Source organism: Anomaloglossus baeobatrachus, chromosome 6 (assembly GCF_048569485.1).
Source record: "Anomaloglossus baeobatrachus isolate aAnoBae1 chromosome 6, aAnoBae1.hap1, whole genome shotgun sequence".
NCBI classification, from domain to species: Eukaryota; Metazoa; Chordata; class Amphibia; order Anura; family Aromobatidae; genus Anomaloglossus; species Anomaloglossus baeobatrachus.
The window spans coordinates 119830871-119845989 of NC_134358.1; the positions used below are offsets into that span (position 1 = coordinate 119830871).

The 15119-nt window shown below is 49.6% G+C and overlaps 1 protein-coding gene across 2 annotated transcripts in view; it reads right to left on the reverse strand.

Annotated features, from left to right (window-relative positions):
* The window catches only part of CSPP1 (centrosome and spindle pole associated protein 1), a 278156-nt gene that overhangs the window by 68204 nt on the left and 194833 nt on the right, over positions 1–15119 (reverse strand). For both annotated transcript variants that reach the window (XM_075353210.1, XM_075353209.1), the window contains 3 exons: positions 12534–12689; positions 11148–11252; positions 10861–10927 (listed from right to left, as the gene is read on the reverse strand). In XM_075353210.1, the coding sequence (XP_075209325.1) occupies positions 10861–10927; positions 11148–11252; positions 12534–12689 (328 nt within the window). The remainder of the gene's footprint in view (positions 1–10860; positions 10928–11147; positions 11253–12533; positions 12690–15119) is intronic.

Below are 15119 nucleotides of genomic sequence, written 5' to 3' on the forward strand. Positions count from 1 at the left end.
CACTGTGTGGTGGTATTTCTCCCTTGTATGTGGCTGTATTTGGTCACTGTTTGGTGGTAATATGTTGTCTGATCACTGTGTGGCGGTATTTATCCCTTGTATGTGGTTGTATTTGGTCACTATGTGGTGGTAATATGTTGTCTGGTAGCGGTGTGGCGGTATTTCCCCCTTGTATATGGTATTATTGATTTTGGTATAGTGGATTGTGTTGTGTATGGAGGTCACTTTTTCTCTCTATAAGGGGGAGATTTTTTCCAGTAGAAATTAAATACTTAAACATTTAACCCCTCCCCTCCCTGTCCTGTGACTATTACACTGCAGTAAATATGCACTTACAGAGATTCTCCAGTGAAAACAAGTAATCACCTTTACTAAGGCCACGTTCACACACTGAGTATTCAGTGAGTTTTTTTTACCTCAGTATTTGAAGCCAAAACCAGGAGCAGTAAAATCAGAGAAAAAGTGTGTGAATGTGGCCTAAGGATAAGTGATAACTTATTCATCTGTGTGGACCGATTGCTGGGACCTGCACCTATCGTGCAACTTTTATCCCCCATTACACTGGAGCTCGTGTCCGACTCGACCCCTGATCCATTCATTCCCTCAGTGGCTGCGAGCGCTGCGCTTGTTATTATCTGGCTGCTCCACAGAGGATGAATGGAGCTGCGGTCACACATCCCACCCCACAGAGGATGAATGGAGCTGCTGTCACACATCCCACCCCACAGAGGATGAATGGAGCTGCGGTCACACACCCCACCCCACAGAGGATGAATGGAGCTGCTGTCACACACCCCACCCCACAGAGGATGAATGGAGCTGCGGTCACACATCCCACCTGCTGCTGCAAAAAGTTCCCCAATCTTCCGATTGGTGCGGTTTCAACTGGTCTGGTTTCACCGATCAATAAGTTATCACCAACTTACCCTGTGGATCGGTGATAACTTGTTTTCACCAAAGACCCCATTACTGCAAACAACTATAATTGTACATCCCAGTTATGGTGCACAATATAGATGTGCAGGAGCCGTCTGAGTATACAGTCAAAGCAACACAATAATGGGGATAACGCTAATGGGTGTTTATATTTAGCTGTAGGGTGGGCCCCTGGAGTCAATTCTCCTGGCGGGCCCCAGACAGCCCAGTCCGCCCCTGGATGCAAAACACACAAAATGCACAGACTGCCATAAAAACACAATAGAAAAATCAGGGCAGTGCCATCATAATTAAGTAACATGGTCATGAAAAAATATAAATGCTTCCAAAACCATGAAAAAAATCACCCCCAACATCAAAATACAGTATACTCAGAAAGGTCTAAATATATAATTACTATTGCACAAATGTCCCAGATGAATAAATATATACTCAATATATTAATATATAATCCAATGGACAGGAATGCATACTATACTCAGTTTATGAACTCATATTTCCTCTGTCTATAATGGTTTTATGCATTTATTTGTCATCTTCACAGTTAGTCCTTTATATAAGGTTCCCGTGATTTTGGCATTGCTCAATATTTAAAATATACACACATATACACACACACACACATTATATATATATATATATATATATATATATATATATATATATATATATATATATATATAGATACACATATATATATATATATACATACATACATACGCACGCACGCACTCGCTTGCTCAGTAAGGCCTGTTGACATGTATTATGGGTCGAACAGAGGCGTCTTTTTTTGAACTTACAAAATGATTTCAGTAGAAACTCTTAAGTGTACTTGTGTGGGAGTGGGTGTGACGTCTAACTGGAGGAGAGAAGAGATGGTGTTGAAAAATTTTGAAATGAGGATGGATTCCCTTGGGGAATGACACTTGAAAAAACAGTCACTGGGGAGAGAGGCAAATTCTATTTAGTAACCAGAGGGGACCACTTCTTTGACCCAAGCGTCTACGACTAAAGAGAGAAGAAAAACATGTCCTGAAAGAAAAGATATCCGCCCACCCTAAGAAGCCTCTCGGGTGTGAGTTGCCTGTCATGCGGAAGAGAATCTGTTGGCGTTCTGGATTGCTGAACACCAGGAAGGGACTAGGTCTGTTCCTTTCCTTCTGTCTGGATGTTTCCTCTTGACGATTAAAGAGGAAAATGACTGAAAGGACCGTTCGGGCATAACTCTTCGTCTGATAGAAGAGCAAGTTGAGTCTTGGTTGAGGGAGCACGGTACTCTTACCACCCGTGACCTCCTGAATAATCTGGTCCAACTTGGCTCCAAACAAGAGAATCTTGGAAGGGTAGACTAGTGAAAGACTTCTTAGAAGCTAGGTCAGCGTGCCAACTTTTGAGCCATATCACTCTGCAGATAGCCACTAGGTTACTGGAGGCTTGACTGGCACAACTAGCAGCATCAAGGGAGGTTGAAAGAAGATAATTTCCGGCAAGGGTAATCTGGTCAGCCAGGTTGTCAGGAGAAGTGCCTGAGAGAATGCCTTGTTGCAATTGCCTAGCCCAAGCCGAAACTAATTTGTAGACCCATGTTGCAGTGAAGGCTGGGCACAGTGTTGAGCCAGCTGATTTGAACACTGATTTTGCCAGGAATTCTATGTACCTGTCAATGGGATACTTGAGGGATGTTCCATCAGATAGAGGGAGGATAGTTTTAGAATAGAGTCTGTATACTGGTGGATCCACAGCGGGAAAATCAATCCAATTCTTTAGAAGAATAGGGTAAAAGGAATACAAAATATCCAGTTGTTTCTTTCTCTGATACTTATTGTCTGGATGTTCCCATTTGTTTGACAGAACACCATCAAATTCCTTATGGTTAGTGAAAAACCTTGTGGTATACTTGGCTCTCTTAAAAGAAACAGACTAATGCACTGGAGAGGAGTCTTCATCCTTAACATTCAAAAACTGACTGCCAGGATTAGGCTGTTGACCATATCCTTTAACTTGGAGACCTGTTCGGAATCCAGATTAGAATTAGAGTCAGACTCGACAACTACATTATGCTCGGGGGAAGGGGAACAAGAAAGAGGGACTGTTCCAAAGGGAATCAGAGGAGATCTGGAAGAGCAGCTGGAATGGACTCTTTTCTTTTATCTTTTGAGGGGCCTGATGCTACGGTGAGAAATGGCAGTGGGGTCTGACTCAGCCTGAGGGGCAGTCAGGGAACCCATGGAAGGAGGGATGTTGGGTAGGCAGTTCAAGTCAGAGACTGAGACCTTGATTAAGTCAGCCATGGACTGAGAAAAAGACACTGCCCAAAACAGGGAAATGAGGGGGGGGGTGACATCATCTACTCATGGGCAGTGGGATGCCTGCATGGACTTATGACTGCAACCGGAGCCGAGAGGGGGATGGCTGACCTGAAGAAAATTTGCATTTGCATGAAGCACAGGTGAAGTGTATTATAAGGGTAGTGAAAGGGTGAGAAAACGCTCACTTTGAGTTGACATAGAGATAAATAGCAAGAGGAAAGGAAGGCGGCCTGATTAGAGTTGCAGAGAAGAGTCTCACATCAGTCGAGTGTAGAGCTTACCCGACTTGAAACAGAAGTAATATAGGAGCTGGATAATCAATTAAAAGCTTTAGAACAGCATGCAGAGGCTGGAAGGCAGCAGAAGTGCAAGAATGCTAAGTGGAGATGCTGGACTGAAGATGGAGACTACGGAAAGAGAAGGAAAAAGCACACGAATGCCCGTGCTGTACTCATAAACCAGGAGAAAGTGATATTCGAAGGAAAGAAGAGTTAGGCCCGAGAAAGCTTGCGGAAAAAGCCCGCTCAATGGATGAGAGTGGAAGGTGGCATGGCCTATTTCTGGGACAGGCAGCAGGGAAGGGAAGGCTGAAAAAGAGAACTGGAGCAGAACAGTGGTGTCGGCACCTGCCGAAACAAAACGCACCTCCCTAAGGGGGGAGCTCCCACTGCCCAAAGATAAAGGGAAAGTAGTAGGGAGGACACCCTAGAAGCATCAGTAGAAGTGTCGGTGTAAAGCCTACTTGTACCTAAACTGTGGGAAAAAGAAGAGTGCCTGACAATCCCTGAAGATGAAATCTGGCTCCTCATCACAGTCATTATATACGGCTATCAAAAACCTATGGAAAGATTTCTTGGGATCGATGACCATCGTGCTCCATGGTCTTCATGCATTAGGGGTTAGAGTCCTGCCATGCAGACCAGAATGGGTACCGTGTGACAGGTTTCCCACTATTCTCTCGGTCTCTAGGTGGGATAATAGAGTGAACAATTTCACTCTGTTTTCATCACAAGCAGAATCTGAAAGAAGGAAAACATTTATAAAAAAACAACAAGCTTGTAGGTAGACCTGTAGGTCTGAACATAGACACATGTTTGCCTCCTACTGACAAAAAGTTAAAACTGGATAGCTTCGTACCAGCTGGTGGGTTTACCCCTGCTGAGGAGAAGCCAACTTTTTTTTAGTGTCATCCTTCTAGTGGCAGCAGCATACACCATGATTATCTTGTGTCCCTCAGTGAAGCAATAGAGAAATAATCAACGTGTGCACGAGACCTCAGGATTCTCATTCACTTTGCCGACATCAGGAAACCCTTCAGGTTTTGTGACAAAACTGCGCACAAAATAACGTAACAAAGAAGGGAATTTTGTTTACTTACCGTAAATTCCTTTTCTTCTAGCTCCAATTGGGAGACCCAGACAATTGGGGTGTATAGCTTCTGCCTCCGGAGGCCACACAAAGTATTACACTCAAAAGTGTAACCCCTCCCCTCTGCCTATACACCCTCCCGTGCCTCACGGGCTCCTCAGTTTTGGTGCAAGAGCAGGAAGGAGGAAACTTATAAATTGGTCTAAGGTAAATTCAATCCGAAGGATGTTCGGAGAACTGAAACCAAAGAAACAATTGAACATGAACAACATGTGTACACAACAGAACAACAAGCCCGAAGGGAACAGGGGCGGGTGCTGGGTCTCCCAATTGGAGCTAGAAGAAAAGGAATTTACGGTAAGTAAACAAAATTCCCTTCTTCTTTGTCGCTCCATTGGGAGACCCAGACAATTGGGACGTCCAAAAGCAGTCCCTGGGTGGGTAAAAGAATACCTCGATAAATAGAGCCGACACGGCTCCCTCTTACAGGTGGGCAACCGCCGCCTGAAGGACTCGCCTACCTAGACTGGCATCTGCCGAAGCATAGGTATGCACCTGATAATGTTTCGTGAAAGTGTGCAGGCTAGACCAGGTAGCTGCCTGACACACCTGCTGAGCCGTCGCCCGGTGCCGCAATGCCCAGGACGCACCCACGGCTCTGGTAGAATGGGCTTTCAGCCCCGAAGGAAGCGGAAGCCCCGAAGAACGGTAAGCTTCAAGAATCGGTTCCTTGATCCACCGAGCCAAGGTTGACTTGGAAGCCTGCGAACCCTTACGCTGACCGGCGACAAGTACAAAGAGTGCATCTGAACGGCGCAGGGGCGCTGTGCGAGACACGTAGTACCGGAGTGCTCTCACTAGATCTAATGAGTGCAAATCCTTTTCACATCGGTGAATTGGATTAGGGCAAAAAGAAGGTAAGGTGATATCCTGATTGAGATGAAAAGGAGATACCACCTTAGGGAGAAATTCCGGAACAGGACGCAGAACCACCTTATCCTGGTGAAAAACCAGGAAGGGGGCTTTGCATGACAGCGCTGCAAGATCCGACACTCTTCGGAGTGATGTAACTGCCACTAGAAATGCCACCTTCTGCGAAAGACGTGATAAGGAGACATCTCGCAGCGGCTCGAAAGGTGGATTCTGAAGAGCCGTTAGCACCCTGTTAAGGTCCCAGGGCTCTAGTGGGCGCTTGTAAGGTGGGACTATGTGGCATACTCCTTGCAGGAACGTGCGGACCTGCGGGAGCCTGGCCAGGCGCCTTTGAAAAAATACTGAGAGCGCCGATACTTGTCCCTTGAGAGAGCTTAGTGACAAACCTTTGTCCATTCCAGATTGAAGGAAGGAAAGAAAAATGGGTAAGGCAAAAGGCCAGGGAGTAAACCCATTCACAGAGCACCAGGACAAGAATATCCGCCAAGTCCTGTAATAGATCTTGGCGGACGTCGGTTTCCTGGCTTGTCTCATAGTGGCAATGACATCCTGAGATAACCCTGACGATGCTAGGAGCCAGGACTCAATGGCCACACAGTCAGGTTGAGGGCCGCAGAATTCAGATGGAAAAACGGCCCTTGTGACAGCAAGTCTGTGCGGTCTGGAAGGGCCCACGGTTGACCCACCGTGAGATGCCACAGATCCGGGTACCACGACCGGCTCGGCCAGTCTGGAGCGACGAGAATGGCGCGGCGGCAGTCGGACCTGATCTTGCGTAATACTCTGGGTAGCATCGCCAGAGGAGGAAACACATAAGGCAGTTGAAACTGCGACCAATCCTGTACTAATGCATCCGCCGCCAGAGCTCTGTGATTCTGAGATCGTGCCATGAATGCTGGGACCTTGATGTTGTGCCGTGACGCCATGAGATCGACGTCCGGCGTTCCCCAGCGGCGACAGATCTCTCGAAACACCTCTGGGTGCAGAGACCATTCCCCCGCGTCCATGCCCTGACGACTGAGAAAATCTGCTTGCCAGTTTTCTACTCCCGGTATGTGAACTGCGGAGATGGTGGATGCTGTGGCTTCCACCCACTGCAGAATTCGCCGTACTTCCTGGAAGGCTTGACGACTGCGAGTGCCGCCCTGGTGATTGAAGTAGGCGACTGCAGTGGCGTTGTCCGACTGGATACGGATCTGCCTGCCCACAAGCCACTGATGGAACGCCAATAGGGCTAGATACACTGCCCTTATCTCCAGAACATTGATCTGAAGGGAAGACTCCCTCGGAGTCCAGGTCCCCTGAGCCCTGTGGTGGAGAAACACTGCTCCCCACCCTGACAGGCTCGCGTCCGTGGTGACCACAGCCCAGGTTGGGGGCAGGAAGGATTTTCCCTGCGATAGAGAAGTGGGAAGAAGCCACCACTGAAGAGACGTCTTGGTTGCCAGGGAAAGAGAGACATTCTTGTCGAGGGAAGTCTATCTCTTGTCCCACTTGTGGAGAATGTCCCATTGGAGTGGGCGTAGATGAAATTGCGCGAAGGGCACTGCCTCCATCGCTGCCACCATCTTCCCTAGGAAGTGCATGAGGCGCCTCAATGGGTGTGACTGACTCTGAAGAAGAGATTGCACCCCTGCTTGCAGAGAAAGCTGTTTGTCCAGTGGTAGCTTGACTACCGCTGACTGAGTATGAAACGCCATCCCGAGGTAGGTCAATGACTGGGTCGGTGTCAACTTGGATTTTGGAAAGTTGATGATCCACCCGAACTGCTGGAGAGTCTCCAGAGCGACGGTAAGGCTGTGTTGACACGCCTCCCGAGACGGTGCCCTGACTAGGAGATCGTCTAAGTAGGGAATCACCGAGTGGCCTTGGGAGTGTAGGACCGCCACAACGGATGCCATGACTTTGGTGAAAACCCGTGGGGCTGTCGCCAAGCCGAAAGGCAATGCCACGAACTGAAGGTGTTCGTCCCCTATGGCGAAACGCAAGAAGCGTTGATGTTTGGGTGCGATCGGCACATGGAGATAAGCATCTTTGATGTCGATCGATGCGAGAAAGTCTCCCTGTGACATCGAAGCGATGACCTAGCGGAGAGATTCCATCCTGAACCGTCTGGTTCTCACATGTCTGTTGAGCAGTTTGAGGTCCAGAACGGGACGGAATGAACCATCCTTACGTTGCTGAGGTCGCTTCGGTCTGGACTGGGGTAAGGAGGAGTCCTTTCCCTTGGATTCTTTAATAATCTCATCCAATCGTTCTCCAAACAATCGGTCGCCAGAAAACGGCAAACCGGTTAGGAATCTCTTGGAAGCCGAGTCTGCCTTCCATTCGCGCAGCCACATGGCTCTGCGGACTGCCACAGAATTAGCGGATGCGACCGCTGTACGGCTAGCAGAGTCTAGGACTGCATTCATGGCGTATGAAGAAAACGCCGACGCCTGAGAAGTCAAAGACGCAACCTGCGGAGCAGAAGTACGTGTGACCGCATTAATCTCGGTTAGACAAGCCGAGATAGCTTGGAGTGCCCACACGGCTGCAAAAGCCGGGGCAAAGGACGCGCCCGTGGCTTCATAGATGGATTTCACCAGGAGCTCTATCTGCCTGTCAGTGGCATCTTTTAGCGATGAGCCATCTGCAACCGATACCACAGATCTAGCCGCCAATCTAGAGACTGGAGGATCCACCTTGGGACACTGAGCCCAACCCTTAACTACGTCAGAGGGGAAGGGGTAACGTGTGTCAGCAAGGCGCTTAGTAAAGCGCTTGTCCGGAACCGCTCTGGGTTTCTGGACAGCATCCTTGAAGTTAGAGTGGTCGAAAAACGCACTCCGTGTACGTTTGGGGAACCGAAACTGGTGTTTCTCCTGCTGAGAAGCCGACTCCTCTATAGGTGGAGGCGGGGGAGATAGATCTAACACCTGGTTGATGGACGAGATAAGATCATTTACTAAGGCGTCCCCTTCAGGTGTATCAAGGTTGAGGGCAACGTCATGGTCAGAGCCCTGAGCTGCGACCTCCGCCTCGTCCTCCAGCGAGTCCTCCAGCCGGGAACCTGAGCAGCGTGATGAAGCTGATGATTCCAAGCGGGCCCGCTTAGCTGGTCTGGGGCTGTGGTCCGTGGAGGAGTCCTCCACGTGAAACCTAGAGCCAACCCCGGGAGCGCGCTGCGGCGTGGACCGAGAGGGACCTGGAGGCGCCGATCCAACAGTGTCCTGGGTCTGTGTAAGGACCGGTCTGGACTGCAAGGCTTCTAGCAGCTTGGCAGACCATTTGTCCATAGACTTAGCCATGGATTGTGAAAGTGACTCAGAGAGCTTCTCAGCAAACACTGCAAACTCTGTCCCTGCCGCCTGGACAGTGGTAGCATGGGGGTCTACCTGAGCTGAGGGGCCCACAAGTGGTCGCGGCTCCGGCTGAGTCAGTGTAACAGGGGTCGAGCATTGCTCACAGTGAGGGTAGGTGGAACCCGCAGGCAACATAGCCCCACAAGAGGTACAGGTCGCAAACAAACCCTGTGCCTTAGCGCTCTTGCTCCTTGTGGACGACATGCTGTTGTGTCCCAGGAGAGTGATCACAGAGGGTATAAGGGAAGAGTATACAGCCTGGCCGAACAGAGATATATATATATATATATATATATATAAAGATATATAATACGTATCTATTCAGGCAACCCAGGGGGACCAGCACCGGATGACCGGTGTGGCTTACCGACCGCTAAAAAGCGGCGTGTGTGTCCTCCAGATTCCCTGCTCCAGGTCTCCCAGCGGTGAGAAGCTCTTTCCTGATGATTCTCCAGTGCAGAATGTCTGAAAAAAATGGCTGCTGGAGCTCTCAGAGGGGGAGTGGAGCGGTGGGCGGCACCAGGAAAAAGTGCGGGAATCTGGGGTCCCTATTGTGATCAAAGAGGGGGGAGGAAGCATACAGGATGCTCCGGCCCTCACTGCCGACGTTAGGACGGCTGTCCCGCCCCTACCCTGACAGACAGGTCCGGGGGCGGGAGTCTTGCCAGTAGGCCGCAACTGAAGCCGGGGACTAAATTTATGACCGCGGCCGACAAGCAGGCGCGGTCGGCGCGGAAGTCCCCCGGCTTTCACGGATCAGCAGCCGCTGTGTGTCCCAGGCAGCGTCCGGTCGGCTGTCCCGCCCCTACCCTGACAGACAAATCCGGGGGCGAGATTTTGCAAGTAGGCCGCAACTGAAGCCGGGGACTAAATTTATGACCGCGGCCGACAAACAGGCGCAGTCGGCGCGGAAGTCCCCCGGCTTTCACGGCCTAGCAGCCCTTGCAGCGTCCGGGTGCCAGGCGCTCCATGAACCGTCCCCATGGGGACACAGAGTACCTGACAGATGCAGGGCCCGGTCCCTGATAAAGAAAATACTCCGGTCCGGCAGATTCCACACAGGGGCTGCGGAGGGAGCACGGTCCCAGTACCTGGATGACCGCTCAGGATCCCACTTCTCCCAGAGCCCCCAAGGGATGGTGAAGGAAATACGGCATGAGGCTCCGGCCGTCGTACCCGCAATGGGTACCTCAACCTTAACAGCACCGCCGACGTAGTGGGGTGAGAAGGGAGCATGCCGGGGGCCCCGTGGGAGCCCTCTTTTCTTCCAACCGATAACATCAGCAGCTGCTGCTGACTAAAATGGGAATGCATGAGTGGATGTGTGCCTCCTTCCACACAAAGCATAAAACTGAGGAGCCCGTGAGGCACGGGAGGGTGTATAGGCAGAGGGGAGGGGTTACACTTTTGAGTGTAATACTTTGTGTGGCCTCCGGAGGCAGAAGCTATACACCCCAATTGTCTGGGTCTCCCAATGGAGCGACAAAGAAAATGTGACAAATCTGTAACATATGCACAGGCCCTAATAAGGGTGCTGATTTTGATTCTTAACACTTCAGCTAAATGCATACATGCTCACACAGGGGCAGACCATAGGGAGCAGGTTTTAAACAACAGCAAGAAGATGCAAGATGATTGGTGGGGAAAGGGCCCCAGCGCTAAAGTTTAAAGGAGGGGCCCGGAGATGGAGGATACTATGTCATAATGTGCTATTGCTTTTTTATGTAATTGCAACCCTTACTTCTAGATAACAATAAACTGCATAGTTAAATAAATGATGAAATGCTGTATGTACATTGGAACATCAAGTGTACTGTGCCAAAGATTGCACATGTAAGAGGGTGGGGGCCGACTCCTTCACAGGGGCCCACCAGTGGATTCTTCCCCGTTGGCCTGTCTGAACATGGATGAGACCCCTAATAATGCAATGGTTGTTTTACAGATACTTACTTACTATTTGCTATACATACCATAAGCTCTGAGCTGATTTCTTCTAGCAGGGACCGGTGGGGAACCAATCCTGGAATGTGGCTCTCCCTATTTTATAAATCAGATGACACATGTTAGTCCTCCACCATAAAATTTGGTTACCATTTGGCAGATGGTGTCATATAAAAATGTTTAAAGGGCTAAATCAATAAATTTATTCTAGAGAATAAGCTATGATCCACTAATTTGGCACAAGATTTTCTCCAGGAATTTGTAAAGTAGCTCTAGTTTACGTAACGGATGAATATTTGCGGTGTACAAAACATACATGTGATTGGACGGACACGACACTCTCCGCAGTCGGTGGCCTTTGTGTACGGGATGAGACTTTGTGCTGTAACGTTGGGATGACTGGGGAAGGCTGCCTTAGAGGCTGTAAAAGAAAAGAGAAAATTATAAAAGTACAGAAACATCTACCAGATAAGGAAATACTGAAGGGCCTTCATAGCACTCGGCATTCTTAATCAAAGATAAGGAACAGAAAGGGAATGTGTCATGCATTTAATTTTAATTAAATAATATACCATATTTTTCGGACCATAAGACGCACTTTTTTCCCCCCAAATGTTGTTGTTGGAAAAAATATACTTGTTTCCCCCAAGTATATGAGCAGGAGGGATGGGGGGTATATGAACAGGATGGAAGTATATGAACAGGATGGATGGGGGGTATATGAACAGGATGGAAGTATATGAACAGGATGGATGGGGGTATATGAACAGGATGGGGGTATATGAACAGGATGGGAGTATATGAGCAGGATGGATGGGGGGGTATATGAACAGGATGGGGGTATATGAACAGGATGGGTGTATATGAACAGGATGGGAGTATATCAGCAGGACGGATGGGGGGTATATGAACAGGATGGGGGGTATATGAACCGGATGGGGGGTATATGAACCGGATGGGGGGTATATGAACCGGATGGGGGGTATATGAACCGGATGGGGGGGTATATGAACCGGATGGGGGGTATATGAACAGGATGGGGGTATATGAACAGGATGGGGGCTATATGAACAGGATGGATGGGGGCTATATGAACAGGATGGGGGTATATGAACAAGATGGGGGTATATGAACAGGATGGGAGTATATGAACAGGATGGGGGTATATGAACAGGATGGGGGTATATGAACAGGATGGGGGTATATGAACAGGATGGGGGTATATGAACAGGATGGGGGTATATGAACAGGATGGGGGTATATGAACAGGATGGGGTATATGAATAGGATGGGGGAATATGAGCAGGATGCTGGTATATAAGCAGGATGGGGGTTTATAGCAGGATCATATACAAGGCAGGAGGATCATTACCAGGATGGGGTACCTTAGTAGAGAATTTGGGGACATTACCCACATAACAGTGTCAGCAGCAGATCCTCGCCCCATAACAGTGTGTCATGACCACATTTTTTTGCTTAAAGTTTTATTTTCCTATTTTCCTCCTCTAAAACCAGGGTGCGTCTTATAGTCCGGTGCGTCTTATAGTCCGAAAAATACGGTATGTAGAACATACATAATATGGCACATTCAACTTCATTTTAATTGTTTGTTCTACTGGTTCTAAAAATCTCTCTCAGAAAAACATGTTTAAAAGTACTGAAAAATTCCTCTAAGAAGAAAAGGATTCATGTCCCCGCTCACCCTGTCTTGTTCTTCGTTGACATTGATTGCTCTACCCTGCTCATACAATCGTCTCAGCTCTTCTTCATGTTTTGCTTCCTCCTCTTTCCTTTTCCTGTCAGCTTCTTTCCGTCTTTCATCAGCCAGGCGAACCAGTTCATCATTTTTTTGCCGTTGCTTAAAATAATAAAAAATAAATTAATAAATTGATTATACCGTTAGCTCGTGGTCAAAAAGATCCTTCATTTTATGACCGCTATTACAAAAACATCTACTTTGCTGTGGGAAAAAAAGAGAATTTCTTTTTCGCTCCTAATTGGGAGACCCAGACAGTGGGTGTATAGCTACTGCCTCTGGAGGCCGCACAAAGAACTACACTTAAAAGTGTAAGGCCCCTCCCCTTCTGGCTATACACCCTCCCGTAGGAGTACGGATTCCACAGTTTTAGCTTTGTGCGAAGGAGGTCAGACACGCACGCATAGCTCCATTGTTTTTAGTCAGCAGCAGCTGCTGACTATGTCGGATGGAAGAAAAGAGGGCCCATACAGGGCTCCCAGCATGCTCCCTTCTCACCCCACTATATGTCGGAGGTGTTTGTAAGGTTGAGGTACCCATTGCGGGTACGGCGGCAGGAGCCCACATGCTGATTCCTTCCCCATCCCTTTTTACAGGGCTCTGGGTGAAGTGGGATTTACTGGTCTCCAGGCACTGAGACCGTGCTCCATCTACAGCCCCTGGAGAAGATGCTGGATGGAGCGGAGTACATCAGGGACAGGGCCCTGCTTCCTCAAGGTACTCTGTGTCCCCGTGCATTTGGCGCTCACACCGCAGCATGCTGGGTGTTGTAGTGCGCCGGGGACATCAGCGCTGCGGCGCTTGTGCCATGGCCTCATTCAGCTTCGCTGAAGCAGGCACACTTCTGGGAATCGGTCGCGCCGGCCGCTGGGACTGCGGCGCGGCTGGCACTTGTGGTGCGCCGGGGACTTCAGCGCGGGCCGCGCTTTTACGGCGGCCGCGCTGATAACTCGAGTCCCCGGCTTTTGCGGCCTGCTTCCGTTCGTTCCCGCCCCCAGACCTGCCAGTCAGGAGAGGGGCGGGACGCTGGTCAGTGCATCAGCGCCGAGGGCTGGAGTCGTTTTTACATACTCCAGCCCTCACAATAGGCACAGAGGGGACACTGTTTCCCGCACTTTTGTTTAGGAACTCCCACGGACCGCCCCTCTCCACAGACGCCGGCAGCCATTCCTGCTGACACGCTGAGCTGCAGAGGGGAGCCGGGGAGACCCAGACAAGGAATTCTGCGCCTCTTACCCGCTATTCAGCGGGCGGTAAGCAGCCCTCAGGGCTCACCCCCTCTTGTGCCAGTAGTATTCTTAGTATTTTGTTTCTACAAATACTTTGTATTGCATAGCGCTGGTCGCCCTTTGGCTATAGACTCTCTCACATTGCAGAGAGCCAGCAGCATGTCGTCCGTAAAACGCAAGGGTGCCAAGACACAGACATTATATGCTTCCTGCACCGCATGTGGGACTTTTCTACCGGCAGGCTCCACGGACCCCCATTGTGTGCAGTGCTCGGCCCCTGCGGCGCTTGCACAGTCGGGACCTCTGCTGGACGTGACCCAGGGTGTACCACCTGTGAATGCTGTCCAGGTGACAGGAACTGAGTTTGCAGCTTTTGCTGACAGAATGTCTCTCACTATGTCACAAATTCTTGACACATTGCGAGCTAGGCCTGTACTTCAGGCCACGGACACTGTGCAATCATTGCCCCCTGGTCCCCCTCAGCTGAATTACCTCCAAGCTCCGGGACGGGCACATACACCTCAGGGTGAAGACTCTGACTCGGACGATGGCCCCGGGCAGCCTAAGCGGGCTCGCTATGACGGGCCTTCACATTCATCTCAATGGTCAGGATCCCAGCGAGATGAATCTATGGGTGATGAGGCGGACGTAACTGATCAGGATTCTGATCCTGGGACCGCTCTCAATCTAGATACACCAGATGGTGACGCCATAGTTAATGATCTTATATTTAACATCAATAAGATGTTAAATATTTCCCCACCAGCTCCTCTTGTAGAGGAGTCAGCTTCGCAGCACGAGAGAATCCATTTCAGATACCCTAAGCGTACATTAAGCACTTTTCTGGACCACGCTGACTTTAGAGACGCAATCCAGAAACCCCACGCTTATCCTGAAAGGCGTTTTTCTAAACGGCTTAAAGATACACGCTATCCTTTTCCCCCTGAGGTGGTCAAGGGTTGGACCCAGTGTCCAAAAGTGGATCCTCCAATTTCCAGGCTTGCAGCTAGATCCTTGGTTGCAGTTGAAGATGGAGCGGCACTTAAAGATGCCACTGACAGGCAGATGGAGCTCTGGCTGAAATCCATCTATGAAGCGATTGGAGCGTCGTTAGCGCCATCTTTTGCGGCCGTATGGGCACTCCAAGCTATCTCAGCCGGGCTTGCGCAAGTCGACTCAGTCACACGTGCATTTGCCCCGCAGGTAGCACCATTGACCTCGCAAATGGCGGCATTCGCGTCGTACGCGATTAATGCTGTTCTTGACGCTACAAGCCGCACGGCAGTGGCGTCAGCCAACTCCG